The 23,339-nt window shown below is 34.9% G+C and overlaps 1 protein-coding gene across 5 annotated transcripts in view; it reads left to right on the top strand.

Annotated features, from left to right (window-relative positions):
* Window positions 1-23,339, top strand: part of ATP2C1 (ATPase secretory pathway Ca2+ transporting 1) — a 105,488-nt gene that overhangs the window by 55,524 nt on the left and 26,625 nt on the right. For all 5 annotated transcript variants that reach the window (XR_008549547.1, XM_054689080.1, XM_037524400.2 and 2 more), the window contains 10 exons: window positions 1,528-1,638; window positions 3,062-3,178; window positions 4,968-5,057; window positions 7,051-7,086; window positions 9,500-9,561; window positions 10,101-10,209; window positions 16,688-16,843; window positions 17,444-17,512; window positions 18,662-18,737; window positions 21,108-21,174. Coding sequence is in view for 4 of the 5 variants with exons in the window: in XM_054689080.1 (XP_054545055.1) it covers window positions 1,528-1,638; window positions 3,062-3,178; window positions 4,968-5,057; window positions 7,051-7,086; window positions 9,500-9,561; window positions 10,101-10,209; window positions 16,688-16,843; window positions 17,444-17,512; window positions 18,662-18,737; window positions 21,108-21,174 (893 nt within the window). In the remaining variant the exon portion in view is untranslated. The remainder of the gene's footprint in view (window positions 1-1,527; window positions 1,639-3,061; window positions 3,179-4,967; window positions 5,058-7,050; window positions 7,087-9,499; window positions 9,562-10,100; window positions 10,210-16,687; window positions 16,844-17,443; window positions 17,513-18,661; window positions 18,738-21,107; window positions 21,175-23,339) is intronic.

Here is a 23,339-nt window from a genome sequence, read left to right as displayed (position 1 = left end):
AAATAGAAATAATTGAGTCCTGCAGGTACCAAGTGAAAATTTATTCAGGCTTATGCAGTGCAGCCTCCGCAGCGGTGGGGGTGGGGTGGGGTCGGATTAGGCACAGGGTCTATGTGCTGCTCCCCAGAAAACAGGTAGAGGCTCTGTTGAAGCAGTTTGAACCCAGCTTAATTAAGGGGCTGGGGTCCTGTCTCTGTTCTTCTTTCTGTGAGGTCATTCCATCTCTTGAACTCGTGATCTTCTCTTGCTTGTGACCTCTTCATGATGAATTCCCTATCATTAGCCGAGAGGGTTGTTACCCTAACGTGATGGAAACTATTTCATCTAAAGGAGCACTGGGGTTCCTTCTTAGTGACAGGGACCGTCACTATCAGAGTGTGGGGAGGTGACCTTCCCCTTGCATCTCTAGTGGAGAAAGTGCTACTTTTTGCTCCACAGTGACCTGGTCAGCCTTGCCTGAGTGAATGTCCAGGACCGTGTAGCCTCCCCAGATCCTGTCTCCTGCCTCACATAGTTTTTTGCTTGTTTATTTTGTTTTCTAAAGATTTATTTTATTTATTTATGCACACAAGAACTGGGGTGTAAGTCAGAGGTGTGATGGGTGAGAGGATTCACTTGAGACAGAGTGGGAAGCAGAATAGGCAGATCTACTGAAATACACTGCTGAGGGGAGCAGCCTGGGAGACAGGAGAGGTCTGTTACGTCATGTGGGTAGCTCCCTGGCCAGCTGGGGATCGGGAATCGAACTTATGCTGCAGAGGCTGCGGATAGCTTCACAGTGCTGTGCTTATAATCCCTTGCACCGCCAGGATGGCCCTGAGATGTTTTCTTTTTTAAAGTTTCAGTAATGGAGAGCTTTTGTCTATAAAGAATTTCAGGACCCAAGACAAGTTTGGATTGGGGAGTTCTTTCTAGAATTGTGTTAAACAGTTTTCTGTAGCAATTTACTTGTATATTAAATATATACCCTGGTTACCAAACCTTCTCTGCCTTTGCTTGTTCATTGGGCATCTTTGTTAACCTGTGCATCCTGTTTGTCTGGACTCTGTTGGGTTTTGTTTTTCATCTAGTTTGGGAATGGATCTGATTAAGTCTGATTGGCTGTCATCGTGCTTTAGAGGAGTGAATAGGCAAGTGTCCTTTCTGGGATGTTAAGAAATGAACAGTAGTTACAATGGAGACAGCTTAGCTGTTCCTTGTCTCTTGTGTTAAACACAATGAGTTCAGAGGACTATGACTACATGTAATCATCAAGATTTGTTAGACAGGATATTTGTGTTTTATAGTGATGCTATTGGTATAGAAATAGTATTTTTAGCTGTCTGGTAGCTTAATTTTTGAAATGGGCTTTCTGGAAAAGAACACATGGTTAGTATAAAATACTAGGGTTTGATATTCATTATGATTTTTGAAAATATTTGTTCTCTAACTGGAAAGTAAGTTGCTGTGAACATTTTTTCATTTATTCTAGAGAGCATTATAATTGTCTGGTGTATTTAATAGTTTTCCTTTGGTTTAATTTCCTAGGTTGCACGTTTTCAAAAAATACCTAATGGTGAAAATGAGACAATGATTCCTGTATTGACATCAAAGAAAGCAAGCGAATTACCAGTCAGTGAAGTTGCCAGCATCCTCCAAGTAAGTGCTTGGTAGGGGAGGAAGGACCAGAAGGCCAGTTTCAGTCACGGAGGCCCTGCCTACAGAAATAATCTTCTGTTATTACAGAAAATTTGCTCCGCCCAGTCGAGATACTGACCACTAGTTAAACGTGGCTGTTGTGGTTCTGAGGTGTGGTGATACAGGGGAGGAATATACGCTAATAACTGCGCACAATGACAGGATGTTACTTGACTGGCTGCTGTGATGCTAGATCAGCAGTATTGTGGGGACGGTGCTCTGTGAAGAGAACTGGGTTAGCTTAAGAATTTCATTCACATGAGTAGACTTAGGAGTTTGTTTCTTTTAAGTGTTTTTAAGGTGAAGTAAAAGCTAAGTACAAGTTCAGATCTGCAAATAAGCTTGAGCTGCTTATGTAATTTAATCTCTTCCTAGTTTTTAAGAGCACATCCTAATGAAACACAAAGAAAAGAATATTTTTCTTTTTTCTTGTGTATGTATTTTAGTGATGGCTTGAAAAGCACTGAATGACCCTTTTTGAGTTTTTTTTTGGGGGGTAGACTGTTGTTTTTATACTTTTAAAACCATTTATTTAAAATATATTTAAGTGTTGCAAAACTCTATTACTAAACCCTATTATAAAAGCTTTTGGCCAGAAAAACTAATTATTTTAGGTATGCAGATAATTTCATTGTTTAATAATAATTACAAAAATAATGAGCGACAGTGACTGAGGGATGTAGGTGGTGTGCATAGAACATAAAATGTCCTAAGAATGAGTTCATCTAATGTCATTATTTTGAGTTAATTTAGGAACCACAACTTTCTGCCTGAAATAATTATGTAATTGAAGAACAAAAAGTTATCCCAGCCTCAGGGTTTGACAGGTAGAGAACAGGAAAGACCATTATGATCCATTGAATTTTCTTTTGGAGAAACAAATTTTAGAAAACAGTCATCAACAATGGAAAACAAAGGAAGTTGCTTAAAATATACTGATACTTTCTTTCTCATTAAGTCCTGTGACTGGTTTGTTGTTACTTTTGACCCAGAGAAAAATCACAAGTTTGCTTATTTGCTTATTAAACACTATATTGTTGCTTATTAAAAAAAGACAATATCATTTTATTGAGGTATAATTTACATAAAACACATTGTGCCCATGTTAAGTATACATCTGCATTTGAAATGTAACCACCACCACAGTTAAGCTATAGAACACTTCTAATCACTCTGGAAAGTTCTTTCATGTCCTTTTAAAGTTATTCTGTCCCAGTGTGTTTCCCCTGGCTCTAGGCAACCTCTGGGTATGCTGTCACTTCCGGTTAGTTTTGATTTTTGTAGAAGTTCTTATACACAGGACCATCTAGTATATATGCCTGTGTTTTTCTTCTTTTGCTTTCTGTTAACACTTTCAATTACTTTTGTATGTAAACTTGAATAGGCTGATCTTCAGAATGGTCTGAACAAAAGTGAGGTCAGCCACAGGCGAGCCTTCCATGGCTGGAATGAGTTTGATATCAGCGAGGGTGAGCCACTATGGAAGAAGTACATTTCTCAGGTGAGATGGCTTTATCTCCTCTTCTGCTGTGTAGTTTACATGTAGTTTTGTTAGTATAGTTGCTTACTTTTGTGAAGTTACTTACAAAGAAAGGAAATAATCTTTTACAGATTTTCTCTTCGGATTTTCTATTATACTGGAATGTCTATCTCTTTTAGTGTGAATCTTAAAGGGCTTATGGATATATAAGCCCTGTTGTTTTTACACTTAGTTTTAAAACCATTTATTTTAAAATATATTTAAGTTGCAAAACTCTATTACTAAACCATTACTATATGAAGACGATGCTTCATGTAGTGTAACATTAACAGTTTCTTTTGTATGTGCCTGTCATACTTTTTATTTATAGGAATGCTAATTTTTTTTAAATGATACTGCCAACTTAGGAAATTAGTAAAAATAAGTTAGGTAATTTGAATCTAGAACTGCCTGGTTATAAATTCAACCTTTATTTCTTAGTAGCTGTATGATCATTATTATCCTCAGAACCTTATCTATAGTATGAGGTTAAGCTGTCAATAGATGACGGCTGTTTTTAATTATATTGTACAATTTCCTAAGGCTGTAGGGTTTTTTCTTATCTTGATACATTAGTATTATTTATTCAATTAAGAGTCTTGTGGCCAGCTTTCAACTAGAAGGGTTAGTTTGTGAAACAGATTATTTTTAGTAAAGAAAATTTCTAATCCCTTCTAACCTGAAGGTACTTTATTTTCAAGGGATCTGTGTTTAACTTTTCTAAAGGGCCATTGCTATTAATGAGCCCAAAAGTATTGGTCATAACTTTGCAAGGAAGTTTGTCTAAAATAGAAAAACTGGTATTTTAGATATTAAAAGAACCTTCAATCTGTCTTATTTTTAGCAAATATATTTTAATATATATTCTTTTCAAGTGATTCTGATGTGAAACAGGGTTGGGTGGGACCACTAGGGTTGGAGCCACAAACAGCGTGGGAAGTGGTAGCATCTCACCTAGCGTCTCGGTGTCTCAGGGCTGGGACTCTATGTGGGATGACTACTTTGTTGCCCAGTTGCTCTGTGCCTTTGACAGCAGTTGGCACTGCTTCATCAGAGGAGGCGTTTCTGGCAGCAGAGCTGTGATGTTTAAGGGGTAGGAAGTCCAATTGGAAGAATTTGGGGTGTCCTTAGAATTAATGCTTGGTCATTTAAGTGCTGCCTGATTGGGTTGGTGCTGTGGTCCTGTTTCTCTGGACACCATTGCCTTGGCTAAGTAGACATGAGGAAAACCAGTGTTAGGAATGTCTTGAGTTTCTTCTGTGGAGAGAATGTTACTGTCTGTTCCTGGTTGCCCTGGGAGTTATTCCTGTAATGTATGGGTTAACCACAGAATTCCAGTCTGTACTAATTTACGTTGGTATAGGAATGTTGAGGAATATTTGAATCTCAGCTCTACTCAGTGTTTAACCTAAATATTTAGCTTAAAAATCATAGCTTGCTAGCTAGCCTCACAAATTCAGAACAGTGTTTATTAAATTAATATACTAAAAATAACTGTGTGCTTTAAGGGATTGCTATATTCTCAGTTTTAAGAGTTGATAATTAGTTTTTTTTTTTCTTCCTGAAAATGAGCTGTTAAGAAATGGTGAATTTTAACTGTAGTTAACACTTTTTTTGGTTAATTGAAGAGATTTATAAAACCAAACGTAGACTGTCAGAAATTTCTAATCATATTCTAAGTTTTTTTTTTTTTCCTTAAGGCTCTTGATATGAAGGATCAATACTGTCATTCATATAAAATTGTTGAATTGGTGTTTGTTTTCACTTTCAGTTTAAAAATCCCCTTATCATGCTACTTCTGGCTTCTGCAGTCATCAGTGTTTTAATGCATCAATTTGATGATGCTGTCAGCATTACTGTGGTAAGAAAAATATATGTATATGTTAAACTGTTGATTGATCATATAAATTGGATTGGCTTTTATTTTTAGAAAGTAAATTGAGACACCTAAATGTCTCTTCAGGTTTCTTGTTAACATTCAAATTTTGCTTTTAGTTAACATTCAGATTTAGCAGTCATCTCAAGTAATGTTCAAAGGTCCTGTAATTGACACATGTCAAAATTATTTAGCAATTTAATTTCACAGATATATTTTATAATTTTGCAGTTAAATTTTCATTTTATTTTCCAATTTAGAATGTTTTCACTCACTGTGAACAAAAACTTGACACTTGTGAAATTAAAATTGTTACATAACAATGCACACTGTATTTACTATTTAAGATTTTATTTTTTCCAGCTAGGTTGTTCTGACTTTCACTGAAAATTACCTCATCTTTTTTTTTTCTTCTTGCTCCCCTGTTTCATTGTAGTATAAAAATTTGTAGCAAGTGCAAACATTGATTATAGTAAATGTGTAATACTTAAGATTTAATAGAATTAATGTAGGAATTGTAGTTTTTGAACTCTTGTTTATTGACTTCCAGGAGTCTCTGAGTACCTGTCAGGGAGCATGTGAGGTCAGACATACTTCCACATTAACTAAAACGCTATTTGTGTTTTCACTGTAAACATTTGCATCAGTGGTGCAAGTACAATGGCAGGTAAAACTATTAGAGCCTTGACTTTAATCAGAACAATAGCACCAAACTGTGCTCAGGTAGTTGTTGTTTTCTTTCATTGTGTATGTCTTAGGAATGTTTTTGATAAATCAGTTAAAAGCTAATTTTATTTATTCTTGATCTTTGAATACATTTAAAGCAACTTGTGTAATGAAATGGGAAGTATGTAGTAAAGAACCTTTGCATATTGACATATGATGGTTGCCTCAAGGGAGGTGATTGTAGTGAGCTGAACTAGCCTTTTCCTTGAAAGAGTATAAACAAGCTATGGATATTAAGACTTGGATAACAAGCATGCTTTTTTCTTTGAGTGAAGTGAGCCTGTCACTTCAGAAAAAAGGTACTCACAGAATTTGTTGTCAATGATGAAATTTAAGCTTTTAAATGACAAGTAGAATTAGAAAAATTTTATGCATTTCTATGTGCTGAGTAGCTGTCCTGTATTTAAGACTTCATTCTAATGAGATCAGTAGTCATTTAAAAGAATGTGATTTTTTTTTCTTCCTATAATGTGTCAACATTTGAGATTTGAATAACCAATATGTTCCAAGTGACCAGAGCATGATATTATAAAATTATCAGTGGTAGACCTATTCAAAATGCAAGATAAATTAATGAATAATATAATAGATTATGGAGTATTCATTGATACAGTTTTAGATTCTATATTGCAAATTATTTTTAAGTAACACTTGTCAAATTTCAATGCAGTGGCTAAGAAGAATATGTACAATAATCTGAAAAAGCTATTAAATTATTACCCCCCCTTTTTTAAAAACAATATGAGGCTGGATTTCTTTATATTCTTTGGCCTGAACAACATATTACAATAGAATGATTGTAGATAATAAAGATGGAAAAATTTTAGAACATTATTACTTTTCTCATAATTTATTTGGAAAACGTATTTTACATTGAAAAGTTATATGTGTTACTATATAATAGGTTTATTATTTTTAGATAAATTAATGAGTAGAAATTGAAACCAAATAACTATGAAGTAATCAATGTGTTAAATATTGTAGAATTTACCTACAGAAACAGATCTCTTCTGTTTCTAAGAGCTTAAAGGGATCCTGAGTTCAAAAAGTTTGAGATGCTGTACCAGGGGAGGCAAGCTGTGTGCTTCCCTGACAAGCCTGAAGCACAGTTGTGGTATCTCCCCATCCCAGTTCAGTGCTGCTAATATTTGGTATCTTGGCACTCCAGATAGTCAGAAAAACAAAATATGGTTAACTTATTTCTGAAGTTATAATGTCTGATTTTAAAAGATTGTTTCTTTGTTTTGTTTAGGCAATACTCATTGTCGTTACAGTTGCCTTTGTTCAGGTGAGTAGAGAGCCAATTCTACCAGTGTGAAAATGACACTTTCAGTTACTGAAAAAAGTTAGTGGCTTATGACAAAATCTGTAGGTATTGGGTGATGGTAATGCTTGTCAGAATTGTTTATTCTTTGTTTTTGAAATAATATCAGATATAGACACTGCTCCGGGGAAGTTTGTGGGACTAACTTGACCGCTTTGATTTAGGTAATAGCATGAAGAAAATCCAGGGTTCTTTTGATGGTGTTAAAGATAACTAAAGCTGATATAAACAAAATGCATAGTAATAGAAATAAAATCCAGCAGTAGGTTTTTCAGTATTTCCCAATTAAAAAAATTGAGTCAGCATTTAAATTTCTTACTTTTTGACTGAAAGAATGTTCTAATCTGGGTCAAACTCCCTATTCATCATAGGCAGTGAAACAGTACATAAAATCTATGAAAAGGAACCCCTCTTAAAATTTGATGTAAAATGTGGAGATAATGTCAGGATTTTTATTGACAGGTTAGGAAGAAATAAAGCATGGGCTTGGTCTTTATGTTTCTTTAGATAGCTGATAACTTACACAGATTTTAGAACAATATTGGCACATCTTATTTTATGAGCTAAAAGCTTCACATTGTGGTTAATAAGAAGAGAAGGATTGCTCTAGTTTTGGGGAAAAGGATATATGTTGTGAGCCTGAAGTTCATGTTGTTTTGAATCTTATGACTATATTTTAAGTGATTGTGGTTGTTTTCCATAGCTATAATTTATTCCCTGGGTATTTCTTATCATTATCTAGGCCTCATTTGGTATCTCTAATTTAGTTAATAGTTTTGTAGCAGCCCAGTATATAGAAAAACCAGTAGGAATCAGTTATCTGTGCCAAGTTCATGAACTCCATCAGTAGATTGTCCAGGATCCTATTTCTAGGAATTCCTGAGTTAGAGCAGACAAAAGTTGCCCCAGGGCAGATGGAACTGGTTATTCCAGCAGAGGTCCCTCCAGACTTTATTCAAGGCAGTTATTCTTTGCTGTGACCCACTGGACTAGTCCTGGAATTCTCTTACATCTTTACTGATGTTACAGATGGTCTAGAGTGACTTTTCTTCAGCTGATTCCTGCAGTGTTATTGCTATGTATGGAGACCCTATGGTATCTTACTCTTTTTGGTAGAGAGCCCTAACCCTTAAACAACTTCATAAAATTTTGATTTTAACTTAGTCAATGTGAATATGCAAGGAGAGTGTTAATGTACTTTAAATGAGATGGCTGAGACTCTCTGCTAAATATCTTTATGATAGGTTCGTTTGGTGGAAAACTCAAGATAGAATCACAAAACATTTATGGAAAGTCCAGATTCAGATTGGTAGGTGTGGTTTCTTGTACAGCTGTGACCCCTTTTACTAAATGCGCCTGTGAAACCAATGAAGGATTTTATAAACAGCTACTATTTTTTCCTAAAAAGATCCTATTTACTGTCAGCAGAACTTATCACAATGCATTGTCAAAAGACTATCAATGATCTATCAGAAATTCTTAATGAAAAAGTTTGTGGTAAATGCGGAATTTTGACCAATACTAGTGCTGCAGTCCTTTTCAAAACAGTCCTCAACTTTCACTTACACCACCCCCCTTTCTACTTTTTAACCTTAAGTCAATAAGACTTTGGTGTGCTTGGTGCACACATCAGACAAAAATAGTAGTGATGTAGTGTAGTGTGAAGCGATACTGCTTATGGACACATGGGTTAAATAGTATAGTGAGGGAAATGCTGTCTCTGGCCCCCTCAGCTCTTGGGTATATGGATTGAAGAAGGCTGGAGCATTACAGAATACGGTTCCTAAGAATTTCCCTTTGTGAATAATTCAGGGTGATGGGGATGGTATCTATCAAGGTAGGACTGTCACATATCCTGACTCCTTGTTTAATGTGTGTTCTTTCCAAGCAAACTTGCTTCATAAACCTTTGCAGTTAGCATGGGCTTAGGTCTTCAAAACAAATGTTCCTTGCAATTAATTCTTTGACTTCTGTGGTTATTAAATACGGTTATTTAAATAAGTGTAAAAGTCTCTCAGTTGTGAGGATCAATGACCTTAACTTTTAATGACTTAAAATTATATACTCTTGGGACATACTAATCATTTTCTCCATTTCTTATAAAGAACATGGCCCTAGGTTTGCACACTGAATATTAAAATGCAAAATTGGTAGTATTACAAACTCGTCACTACAATTTAATGTTGTTTAGTAAGGGATAAGCTTATGAGGTTAGGAATCTACAAATAAAGGATAAGAAGAAAAGACAAGAAGGGGGAAATTTTAAATAATGATTGAGATTAATATTTAAGTCTAATTTGGAATGTGTCCATAGACCCATACATATTTGTATTTCTTTATAAATGTTTTTCTTAATTGTATTTTTTTTTTTAAACAGGAATATCGTTCAGAAAAATCTCTTGAAGAATTGAGTAAACTTGTACCACCAGAATGCCATTGGTACGATCCTTGTTTCTGATAATGGATTTCTACTCTTGAAAACAGAAATTGAATAAAACTAGTGCAATATATATTATACCCCAGATTTGTTATACATAATGTAGAAACTATTAATCTGGCATGAAAAATTCATGCTCTATTCATCGTAACAAAATATGCTATTAAAACTCCAAGTTAGTTCTGATTTTGAGATTCTTGAGTCATGGATTCAGTCAACAGATATTTCTGTGGGTGTGGCTATGTTAAGCACTCTTGTGGGCACAGAATGCACAAACAGACCCAAATGATTCAGAAGGTTGCTTTAGTTTTCTCATTTTGTATCTGAATAACCAGTTTTTAATACTTCTTTGTCATTTGAGCATCTTAATTACCATGAACACAAAAATAATCCTTTCCTTGGTTCTTATATTTGACTTCTCTCCTTTAGAAGTGCTAATTATTCTGTATTTTCCTCAGAAAACCCCCCTGGAAAGAATTGTTTTAAATACGTGGCACAGATTCCATTTTTCAGCCATGGCCATTTCTGTTTCATGTTACAGTGTGCGTGAAGGAAAGTTGGAACATACGCTTGCACGAGACTTGGTTCCAGGTGACACAGTTTACCTTTCTGTTGGGGACAGAGTTCCTGCTGACTTACGTTTGTTTGAAGTAAGTTTGGTGTATTAGTCTTTTTGGATGACTGTAACAAAATACTATAGACTGGATAGCTTGTGTACAGTGGAAATTTATTTCAGACAGTTCTAGATGCTGGAAAGTTCAAGATCAAAGTGCCAGCTTATTGCATTCTAGAGAGGGCCCTCTTCCTGGCTCAGAGCTGGTGCCTTCTTACTGTGTCCTCACATGGAGGAAAGAACTAGGAGAACTGTCATTTTTAAGAAAACTAATCCCATAGGGTACATGACTGTACCCTCAGGAACTGAGCACCTCTAAAAGGTCCTGCCTCCTCATATTGTCTTCTTTGGGGGTTAAGATTTCAACAGACTAATTTTGGGACTGGGACTACAAACATTCAGACAGTAGCATTTGGGGATCTATTTGTCAGAGGGGAAAATACTTGGATGGAAATTAAAGGATAAACATTAGCAATTTTAAGTATTAACACAGTTGATTTGAGTGTTTGGTTTTCTAATTTAAAAACTGACATATATAAACATGTTTTTTCCGTAGGGTTATATCTATCTTTCCCATAAACTCTTTCAAGGAGTCTTTCTTAGTGAATCAACACATCCTCATGGAAATGTGTGTTAGGCATGGTGGGAGACACAATGATGATGTGATAGAATTCTAGTGATCAGCGACATACTGTTTATGCACCATAAAATGAGGTAGGACGTAGTAAGTGAGAAAAGCACGAAGAATGGAGTGTGAAAAGCTAGAGAAGGGAGCAGTGGTGATTGAAGGTAATTGAAGAGTAGTACTAGGCAGAGATGCAGAAGATAATAAGGCAACAGTGTTCAGATCACTGTGACTATTCCAGTATGTGATATGGGGGTAGAGTATGTTAAGAGTAGAAAATGTGAGATGGAATGAGATTCAGAAGGGACTTGGATATGAAGTTACACTTACAATTTCATTGGTTAGGAATTAGCCTTATCGGTTATCTGCAGTTTACTAAGGCTGTTTAACTTTAATCTGGCCACAGTATGCAGGTTATGTTGAGGGGATGGAATTGGAGTTAGGCAGCTAGATTAAGAGGCCATAATAGCCCATTAACATGTAGGTGTCAGTATTGGTAGCCAAGGAATGAATAGGTGTCGTGGCAGTAACCTTCCCAGCTTAGGAGGCTTAGGGTCCCAAATGGAGCTGGGATTTCTTAGAAAGAAATGAACTATAGGCCTATTTTCAAGGTTCTGTTTTTTTTTTTTTCCCCCCCTGAGGATTTTTATTTTAATTTTTAATGGTATTTGAGAAGAATCTTACTTAGTTGTTATGTTCCTGTCTTGAGGCTTACATTCTTGTACACTTTGGTTGAAAATCACTAGCAAGTATCTTCTGTGTTGGGAAACTCCATTCGTGGAACTATCTTTTTGTGCCAGAGCATCCTAATTTTCTGGGTTACAAAACACATTTCCCATTAACTCAATGAAAGATTTGATATTCTGGCAAAATTCAGATTCTGATTTGGCTTACTGGGCTTTTTCAGAACAGAACCTTTTCAAACATTTGCTGGCATATAAGCATGTAATGATATTGTAAATTTGCTTATTTTGGTAATGAAATGACTTTAGACAAAATGCAGTCCTTTCTGGGAAAATCAGTCTGTGTTATGAAGCCACATTAGCCATTCAGAAATGTTTTGAGTACTCTGTATAGAACACTATACCAGACTTCAGGACTAAGAAGACAGTATGTGTCCTTTCTGATGGAGACACAAACAACTGTGATTCAAATAATAAAACGTGTCTACTTATGAAGTGAATCAACTATGTGGGTTTAGGCAAGCCACTTAGAATTTTCAGACCTTAGGGTTTTCTCACTGTAATATAGAATTACCCTAGAGCAATGTATACTAATTTGTAACTTGCATAGGAATCACCTGGATACTTTTTGTAATGTATACTAATTTGTAACTTGCATAGGAATCACCTGGATACTGTGTGAGCAATGTATACTAATTTGTAACTTGCATAGGAATCACCTGGATACTTTTTGTAATGTATACTAATTTGTAACTTGCATAGGAATCACCTGGATACTGCGTGGGCCGGTCTGGGGCTATGGGCCGGTCTGGGGCTGAGATTCTGCATTGGTAAATCGCTCATAGTCTGTGCCAGAAGTTCTGGTCCATCCAACATATCCTCAGGGTTTTTTTTTTCCCCTCCTTTCCTTATTGAATTCACATCTCTTATGATGTGTATGTTTAAAAAGTACTATTCAGTGGTTTTTGGAAGAGAGTTCTGAAGCCATCACCCCAGTCTGGTTTTGGAATATTCTCATTTTCCATGAGGAAACCTTACCTTTAGCAGACCCTGGCACTAACCTGCCGGCTTTGTTGGTATCCGCTTGATGGTTTTTGACATTTCATCCAAGTGCAGCTGTATACTGTGTAGTCTTTTGTGTCTGGCTTTTTCACTTCCTGATGTTTTCAAGGTTTATCCATGTTGTAGTTTGTAACAGTGCTTCCTGGCTTTGTGTTGCCAAATAATATTCCATTGCATGGCAGTGCCACACAATTGGTGAGTTTAATCCATTTACATTTGAAGTGGTTACTGGTGGAGAAAGATTTATGTTCTTTAATTCCACCATTCTCCCCCTTTTTGTGTTTTTTAAAAGTATACTTTGACTCCCTTCTCAATTCCCTTTTTTTTCTGTATATTTGAACTTATTAGTGGTTTCTGTGGGTATTACAGTTAATATCCTAAATTTTATAACAATGCAGTTTGAATTGCTACCAACATTAATAGCATACAAAAACTTTTCTCCTATAAGCTCACTCCTCCCCTACCTTCATATTGTCACAAGTCACATCTTTCAATTGTGTCAGGTAAGACACAAGAAAGGCCAAAACACACAACCACACTATTTTAAGAACAAGGTCCATTTTAGCCCCCTGGCCAGCAAGAGGAAATGTCAGGAATACATGCTTCTGTCTCAGTGCTTATTGCTACATCACTGGGGAATAAGAGACAGTAGACAAGTAAACAAAAATAACACATGTTTTCTTACGGAAATTAAGTTGCCTTTTTTTGTCATTAAGCACTTTTTGATTCCAAAGTTCATTCTGTCAGTTTTTGCCAACTTGTGATTGTGTTAAGTGGCGGGATTATGACTTTAGAGTGCCCTACTCCACTATTATCTGTGATAATTATCCTTGAGCTGTAAGCTTAATATTGGCATTAATTCCTTTTCTTTCTTTCTTTTTTTTTTTTTTGGTGGATAAATTGATTTTGTAGTGTGTTGTTGCCCTTCATTTACCCCAGAAACTTTACTTTTAAAAGTATCTGAATTAGTACGCTTATGTACAAACATATTAAAGAGAATTTATAAACATCTTAAGAAGTGGAGATTTTAAATTAGGTGTTGAGAAATTGAGTGTAATGTTGGAGAAAGTATATGGTATATTTGTGGAATCAAGAAACATTCCTGGTCTCTCACTAAAAACTATTTGATTCAATATCATTTGTGTTTGGCCTTGAAAAGGATGTCTATTTCAGCAGTAGTAATGTTACTACACAACTTAGAGAACTACTACTATTCTGAGGGCTTAGGGAGTGTGTCTTGTCTGAGAGGAGTAGAAGAAAAGGTTATTGTTTTGATGTCTGGTTTTTATAGTCTGTGATATAGAAGCAGAGTGAACTGAGGAATGCTCTTCATGTTTGAAAGGCTCAAGAGAGAACTTTTTTTTTCTCATTAAGCCATTAGAATTAGAAAAGACAATATGGGTGGATTAATAATGAGCCTGAGTTAGTGTCTTGAAGATTCCAATTTCATGTTGAGAATCTCATTTCATGTTGATGGGGAAGGACTTTTGCAAAAGTATATCCATTTCTGAAATTTGTTTTCTTTTAATTGTTGTTAGTGAACTACCTTAGAAATCATTAACCCAATGATGACCTTTACATTTTCACAGCTTAATCAAGTTGGAATCTATGCATGTGAGTCAGAAAGTTAATAAATCATGCACACATTTACCACAGGATAAAATTCCTTTCATGCAGCCTTTTCAATAATTTATAACACTTGTTTAGTTGGGGTTTGATTGTTAATGAAATAGAGCTCACGAAGAATTTTTAATTACGTTTGCCTTCATTTCATTTAACAGTAAGAGGAGGAACCTTAGTTTTTGAGAGAAGTAAGAAATATTATCATCATTAGCCAGCTGCCGATGAATATTTTGGAAGATTGTTTTCTGGGAAAAGAAACTCATTTCTGATTTGCTTTTGATTCTAGATTAGTGAGGGGATTGACTTATCAGCCCACAGTACACCAAGCTGTTATTTGGTTGAAGAACTTATTTGTAACTCCAGTTGTTTCACAGTAACCTTAATTTTTAAAATAAGTCATTCTTTGTCAGGAAACCTTTGTGACTTTGGCATGTCCTTTCTTTTCTGACTGGTCTTTTATAAGAATTTCCCTGTAGGTTTTTCAACCATTTTTATTCTGTAGGTGATAAATATTAATTGGAGATTATATATGCATCTTGATTCTTATTTATAGCCTGGCTTTTGAACTGTGTTGTGTTTTATTCACACTTCCACAGAGTGCCTGAGGAAGAATGAAGAGAAAGTAAAATATAATCGGTTTCCTTAATTATTAGGGGTTCTGAAGGTTTAATGGTTAAACTTTGGCTAGAAGGCATGGAGCTGGCTGATGCTTTCATTTAATTCTATCTTTCTCTCAATGCAGTGAATAAATGACTAATATCTTTCTTTTTAGATGAATTAAATTGTGACTTAGTAAACTGTAACAGACTTGCCAAAGTTTTAAAATACCACCCTTAGGCATGACCTCCTTTTCCTTACCCCCTCAAGACTGCCTCTTGTGAAGACTTAGTTACCACTAAGAGAAAATAACTCAGAAAGTATTCTTGTTTAACAAGAGTACAGTCTGTGCAGTTTCCTACATTGTATAATTTAGTAGGTGAGTTTCATCAGTAACATATTCTTGAAAATTTGAGTTTTACAAGTTTATATTTATATAGAACAAAAGATAAGGAGCCAGCACGCATTTCACTTTGAACTAGACAAGGCTGGTTACCATTGTACTAAAAATGACATGCCTCTTCTCTGTAGAAAAATCTGATTTTTTTTTTAAGTCTTTCTTAAGAGTTAAACAGCTTGTTTAACAATGGTTATTGTTCTGCTAAGGCTGACACTGAACAGCTCAGCTGTGACAGCCAGTAAAGCCGTGCTTCTCTTCCCTCTTCAAAAAAATCACTTTATTCCTATAGACAACTACCTAATGTTAGTATTTATCCTGGTGGAATATTTACAACATTTAAAAAGTCTTCCAAGGGAAAAGACAAATTTTATCCTCTCAGGAGGATTTCTGTAGATGACACACACCCACTTGGAGTCCTAAAGACCCTTGTGTAGGTGCTTCTGGAATGAAGTGCATCAAGATGTGTGGGGAAACACTCTTCCTTGGCTCCTCTCGAATCTCCTGGAGATTCACCCTCCCTGGTTCTGTGAATGGGACTGTGAATTCTAACAAGTTCTAGGGTGTAAGAGGACATGCTGGTCCTGCCGAGACCACACTAACACCCTGTGCTCTGTCTCTGTTCCTGCAGAGGCGATTCATGCCATGGACGAAAAGTTTTGAGAAGCGCTGCAATGGGGGGAGCTGTTTAATTCTTAGCTTAGCATGCCCTCCCCCTTTGTGTGTGTGTGTGTGTGTGTGTCTGTCTAGCTGTCTGTCATCTATCTGTTATACTGCACATGATTCCTATTAACACCCATAGGCCACACTTTCAGAAACAGCCAGGTCATACCTACAGTGTTTTCTATGCATAATTGATTATTTTGCGTGGTTGGGTAAGTGATCACTTAATTATGTTGAGTGAAACCCTCAGAATTGAAGTCTTTGCAGATTTGGAAGATACTATGATACTCATGGTCTGCATAGAAACATTTAAATACATTTTTGCTTATTGCTGATAGGTATTTGGGTTAAATGTTGGGATAATGCAACTAGAAAAATTTCATGAAAATTGAGCCAGAAATGAAGTGTCTTCTTTCATAAGACCCTTTATACCCTTTGTGTGGTGTTTTTTGTTTTGTTTTGTTTTGTTTTTTTTGGTCATGGCTAGTTTTTAATCTGCCAAACACATTTTCAGAACTTCAGGGCATGGCAATATTAGGAAATACTGTTTCATCATGAGATTTGTGCTTCCTTTAAATAAAGATAGTCTCAAATAATATCTCCTTTTCTATAGCTGTATTTTGAAACTTAAGCTAATCTTGCTTCATGAAACAACATTCTACTTTGCGTGTTGAACTTTGTTCTCCTTTTTAAATACGGTGGTACTTAAGCCTGACCTTGTCTTAGACTAATGGATATAATGAAAAGATTTGGATACTTGGTAGAAAGGAGACATTTGAAGAAGAGATAGTTGCACACTCTTTAGATATTACCTGTAGCATAGTCTTCAAACTTGAACTCATTGCAATGCTTCCTGTTCCCTAAGGCTGTGGATCTTTCCGTTGATGAGTCCAGCTTGACAGGAGAGACAACGCCTTGTTCGAAGGTGACCGCTCCTCAGCCTGCCGCAACTAATGGAGCTCTTGCATCAAGAAGTAACATTGCCTTCATGGGGACCCTGGTCAGATGCGGCAAAGCAAAGGTCATTGTTTTTCTTGTTTTGAAAATAGCAGTTCCTTTGATTCAACCATTTTTTTTTAGAGTTTTTTTGTTTTGTTTTGTCTAGTTTTATGTGGATTTTTTTCAAAATATATGACAAATAACAGAATTGAACCCAATCTTTGGCAGCTCTTTGAGACTGAGGAGGGGCTATGTCCCTGAGATATAATATGCCCATAGTTCTGTCACTGTCCAGATAGCAGATCCTTAAAAACATAGTCCTCAGTGCTTGAGCTATTTTTTAAAAATAGAAACCACGCCTCATGGATATGATCATTGCTGGATAAATATAACTTTAATTTAGCTATAATATTTCTGATTTGATATATCATTCACCTGCTGATTCATTTCAATATTTTGTTTACTGGATTCTAATATTCTACAAATATGAAAGGCTTCATTTAGTCATACAGCGTAAGTACTGATGAACATCAGGGGTAAACTTGCTAAGGTGACCTTGGATATGTATGTGAGACATTGTGATGGTGGGTAAGACCAAGGAGAAAAGAAATGAGGAATTTTATTTTTTGGCTGAGAGACATTCCATTTAAATGTAAATATATTTTCCTATTTTTCTCTATAGGGTATTGTCATTGGAACAGGAGAAAATTCTGAATTTGGGGAAGTCTTTAAAATGATGCAAGCAGAAGAAGTGAGTACTTTGTTAGTGGTGTACTAGTTGCAAATCTAAAAAGAATATTGTTGCATTATTTTATATATTATTGAGTATAATACTTTATTCACGATACCACTCACTTTTCTGTGCTTAAAAACATAATTGGGAAATCTGTAATTTTTGAAAGGAATTTGAATTGACATGGTTAATATAAAACCTTTAGATATTTGTGTTTTGTAGAAGAAAAGGGTTTACAGTTACCTATAGGGCATTATTCCTTTTATAAATTAGCTTCATTAATTAGTTTATGTGTAACTCAGAACATGTCTTATATCCAAATTTTCAACTTTACATAATTTCAAGTAAAAAGTGGGGGAAAGATTACAAAGTAAAATAACCTGGCATATATTCTTGTTTAAGGATATGGAACATTAGTTCTCTCATTTAAGTTTGATCCCCAGTCAGGGAGCTACCCACATGGCACAGCAGACCTCTTTTGTCTCACCTGCTGCTCCCCTCAGCAGTGTATTTCAGTAGAGCCACCTGTACTGCTCCCCACTTTTTCTCTGGTGAATCCTCTCAGTCCCTCACCTCTGTCCTGTACCCCAGTTCTTATATGTATAAATAAGTAAAAATAAATATTTAAAAAATAAAAATAAGAAACACTTTATTTTATATCTATACACACACACACACACACACACACACACAAACACACATATATATAAAACAAAGGTTTCATTCTACAAATGTCCATTCTCCCCAAATCTTCTGGATTTCTCAGGCAACCTGCTAAGATCCTCTATTATTTGATTTGCTGTATAAAATAATTTGAAGAAGCTTGTCAGTGAAGGCAGATGGGAGATCAGGGGACCACGAGGTTAAAAGCATTGGGTTACTAGCATTTCTGTGAATACAGGAAGAAGGAATATTGGAAATGTGAGGGAGCACAGGGAGAAACTGACAGGGAGAACAGATATTTCCTTATATTCCTTGCTTTGTGAGTTTAGGCATTGTTTAGTCTCAACCTCATTCCTCCGTGAAAGGGATGGTAATTACTTTAAGGGAGAGTTATGTATGCCAGGCCCTGGCATGGGTTCTTCATGCATACAGCATTCTCCAGCACCTAGTGTGGCTAACCTAAATTTTGCTAGTTGTGGTGACAATCTTCTCCAATTTGTCAAGGCACCGAAAACCCCGCTGCAGAAGAGCATGGACCTCTTGGGAAAACAACTTTCCTTTTACTCCTTTGGTATAATAGGTAAGAGAAGAGTGAGTATGTGTATCTCATATATTTACTTAGGTTTCCTTGTTGAGGGAAATAATTAAAATTAAAATATTTTAGATATTTAGATGCATAGATTGTTTTTTAGCTTGCTGTTATTTTTTTTAATTATAAAACTAACCCCCAACTATTGTCCTTTTCTACAAAGATAAAATAGAACTCTGTGTAATTTGTGATCAGAGAGCATTCTGTAAATATTTTAGTAATATGTTCTAGTTTTCAATAAAAATGTGATAGTATTATTTTATGGACTGCTCTTTTCTTTCAAATATCCTATAAACATCTTGTCATTAAGTAGATGCTCACCTGAAAAACGTAAACATCATAGTATTTCATTTTGTGAATATATATAAAATAAGTAAGGATATGTTTTTACGTAATAAAATCAGGCCTCTTAGACATTTATGTAGCTTTTAAAAAAATTTTTAAGGTTATGTAAATAATTCTTCAGTGCAGGTATCTTACTGTAAACAATGTTCATTTCTTGAAGAGAAATTCTTAACAATAAAATCATTGGGCCAGTGAGGAGCCATGTTATCTTAATTTTTGGTATGTTTTTGAAAGTTTTTGTTTTATTGGCAAGATAAAGTGTCTTGCAGCATTCTTGTCAACTTTGAGTGTTGTCATTAACAGGCGAATAAAAGACTTTTTATTGTTTTATTTCACAATTTATTATTAGAGAAACTAAACACTTTGTCTTATGCATGTTGGTTCTTATTTTATGGCCTGCCTGTCTAGCTTTGTTTGGTCCTTTCTTCTCATGTGGCTTGTTTTAGATCGGTAACAACTTCTTGTATAATTAAGATGTCAGTCCTTTGTTGTTTAAGTTATAAGTATTTTTTTCCCCTCAGATTTTTAATAGTCTTTTGAGGGATATATAATAAACTTGGAGGGAGATGTGTGTAACTGAAGCATGCCCTTACCCTGAGATTTTGAGAGCACATTCCTATTGACTGTCTTTGAAGTGATGGCTTCTTTGTTCCATTCATACAGGCTCTTCCATGTTAGAAAAAGTTTTTAATTGTTATTAATTTAACCTTCTTTAGTTTTTTTTGACATTAAATTTTTATTTTGAATTTATGTCAAACTTAAGGTCATCACTTTTTAGCTCCAACTTAATTATCCTGGTACCCTCAGTTCTAGAATCCATTCTTCATTGATTTGACATGGTGTTTTTCATACTTTAAGTACTTATACCAGTTTTGCAGTCTTTTATTTTTCTGTGATATTATTTTAATTATTCTTGCTTAATGCTTTAAAATTAGTATTTAATTTTAAAGCAATATTTCTACTATGCAGTTTCAGTGAAATAATTCTTTAAATGTTAATTCTACCGAGCTATCTTAATTACAAACATAGGTAGAAGGTAAGAAGGTATTTCATTGTTCTTATTTTAACAGGTATGTATGTTCTCATAACTTCATTTATTGATTATTGGTATTTTTAAAAAGGTATAGTGAATTTGGTAAATCTGAGAGAATTTAGCCAATTGAATCTTTCCAGTCTATATTAATACTAAACCATGAAACCACCTCAAATTTAATGATAAAAATATTTCTACTTTATGATTACCTGGTTTTAGTATAATGTATCAGACATTGTTATTTCTTGTTAAGTTAGTATATGGAATAGGATGAGGGTCAAGTTCAAAATTAGGAGTCAGCAGAGTTTTTTGTCCAAGAACCAAATAGTAAGTATTTTAAACTTGTGGTCTGTAGTCTATATTGGGTTTCTGTTGTAGTTCTGTTATCAGCATGAAAGTAACCACAGACAATACATAAACAACTGAGTATGACTATATTCTAACAAGCTTTATGTACAAAATCATATAGGAACCCCATATTTTTAGTTGACACCTGGTATGAATTATTGGACATAATTTCTTTGGTCATGATAATATTTCAGGTAGAATCTAAGAAGGTCACCATCTAGATCATCATGATGAAAGAACTTGTTTAAAGTTTCCAAGTTTATCTAGAATACAGTTTTGAAATTGCTTATTTTACTAAAACTGATGATACTGTTTCATTGGTGGTATCTTGTGCTACCTTCTTTTTTCCCCCTCCCATTGTATGAAAATACTGGTAATATTTTCTTACAATGACAACTCTCAGGGACTATTGCTTTATGGGATAGGTGGCAGCAGTGGCAGCAAAAGGTAAGACTGTATGTGTTGATGTGCGTTAAACAGCATTCACTTTAATCTCCTCTGCCTAAAGACTTTTGTGAAATCTAGTATTATTGATCGGATATACTCTCCTATGTAGGCTTCCTTCGGCTTCTATCCCTTCTATGCTGAGATGAATTTAAATAAAAGAGAAAAGTAGCTATTTCGTTTTTTTCCAGGTATCATCATGTTGGTTGGCTGGTTATTAGGAAAAGATATCCTGGAAATGTTCACCATTAGTGTAAGGTAAGTTGTAATAAATTATTTATTAATTGAGGTGTCCTTTCTTTCACTTATTTCTCTGATAAACATAGCTCCTGATCCATTATGGAAGGATATAAGAGCACATAGAGTGTAAAGTATCTTCTTGAAGAATTCAGAATTCATGTGTTGAAATGAACTGTAGGAAAATGAAAACTTACATATATGGCAGTGGAGAAAACAAATATTTGATGTCTGGTATTACCAACCCAATATTTTATTTTATATGTAAATAGACAATTAAGGATGATCAAACTGAAAACTGCATCTTAAAAGAAGAAGACCATAGTATAGAAATTGAATAATCAATCTCAGAGGAAATTGAAAAATTTCAAGAACTAGAAGAAAAAACAAAAATAAATAGCATTTATATTTTTAGAGATTTGTGAAGAAACTGCATTCATGACACAAAAGGGATCACAGAACAGAAAAAGAGTTTTTAACAAGATTGATGACTGAAGTTAAAAGTTCAATTTAAGGGCTATAATATAAAATCAAAGAGGCCTCCCCAAAAAATAGAGTGAAAAGTCCAAAACAGAATGAAATTGAGGTGACAAAGAGAATAATTCAATAAATCCAGGTCTATCTAAAAGGAATTTTAAAAGGCAGTAAGAAGAAATATTTTAAGAAATGATACATATAAAGTTTCTCAAGCTGAAGCAAAGCATGAATCTGTAGTTCGAAATGATTCTTCCAATGCCATGCAAAATGAAAAACTCCAACTCCTTGTCAAACTTAAAAAAAGCAAATCATGTAGTCTATAAAGGAATGACAGTTAGACTGGTATTAAGAGTTCTTATTCGCAACTACAGTTCTCGTCACAAAGTCTCTTTATGTTCTACTAAGCATTTTAACTCATTTCAACCCTCTTCTGAGAGTGTCCTTGCAGCACTTTAGTTTAGGTACAGATGAGATGACCTTGTGAGTGCGGGAGCTGCCCTGGTTAAAATGCATCATCATTCCTTTCAAGGGAATCAGCATCTCTGGAAGCTTAGATTTTCCAGGGTTCCTGCAAGAAATGAGACCAGTTACAAGAGTTACTACATTCAGGAGCTCCAAAGATAAGGCTTCCTACAGGATAATTACAAGTCTCCCAGTCTCTTAAAAGTTTATCAGAGGAGTCCTTTATTACAAGCTATGTTGTCTCGCCATAAAGTTGGCATGCTACCATACCCGGTCACTGGGGGAGCAGAGCCAGAGATTTAGTGCAATACAGAGAGGGAAAAGGATTTTACTAACCCTTTAGTGACATTAAATTACATTAGAAGACAGTGGGGGGAACAAAATATGGGGGAAATGATTATAAGTCTCTATGTCTAGCCAAAGTATCAATCTAATTTAGTATGTATTAACCTCCTTTTATAAATTCCAGCAAAACAAAGGTGAAAGAAAGGTAGATGTTGATATGTGGGTGTAGATGAAAGAGTGGGACTCACCTAGGCTTGTAAAGAAAACAAATTCTGCTTGACAGTTCTCTAGTAGGCCTAAGAGTAATAATTCAAGTATTAGAGCAAAAATCAGTGCATTTTAAAAAAATTGGATGGACTCATTTTTAGTTTTTGAACATTTTCTTATGCTCAGATTAATTATTTGTGAAAGAGTGACACCTCATGACTTCTTTAAGGTTTTCTGAAGGAGAAAAATTAAAAATTTTTTTAATAGACTAAGAACTCATTATTTTGCAATTACGTGAATTTGTTGGACCCATGAGTCTAAAAGATACATTATGTGATCTTTAATGATCTTATTTTTTTTATGTCTTGAAACATTTTGCTATATCATTACCCTAGCAATTATTTTAACCATTACCTCCAACTGTGCTGAATGTGGGCAGAACAATAAGGATGAAAAAGAATGATAGGATTGTTGAGAAGGATGATATCATTTATAAATAAGCACTATTCTATTATCCTTTACTTTTATTATGTTGTCCAAAGTGTTACATTTTTATTTAAAAGTCTAGAGACACAATTTTTGTAGTGGTTTTTGTTTTACATTCAGAATTTTTCATTTTCCAACATAATGGCATAAAGAATAGACAGAATTTTTCAGATATTAGACAAAACAGAAGATACCACTGTAGATACTAATGATGAGGATAAAATTGAATTATGTAAGTGAAATGTCAAGACTGAATCCTTGAATGATGA

The sequence above is a fragment of the Talpa occidentalis genome, unplaced genomic scaffold, assembly GCF_014898055.3.
Source record: "Talpa occidentalis isolate TD23 unplaced genomic scaffold, MPIMG_talOcc4v2.1 talOcc4.10, whole genome shotgun sequence".
NCBI classification, from domain to species: domain Eukaryota; kingdom Metazoa; phylum Chordata; class Mammalia; order Eulipotyphla; family Talpidae; genus Talpa; species Talpa occidentalis.
The sequence above is the reverse complement of the archived record's forward strand: the minus strand, read 5'-3'. Positions and strand labels throughout refer to the sequence as shown.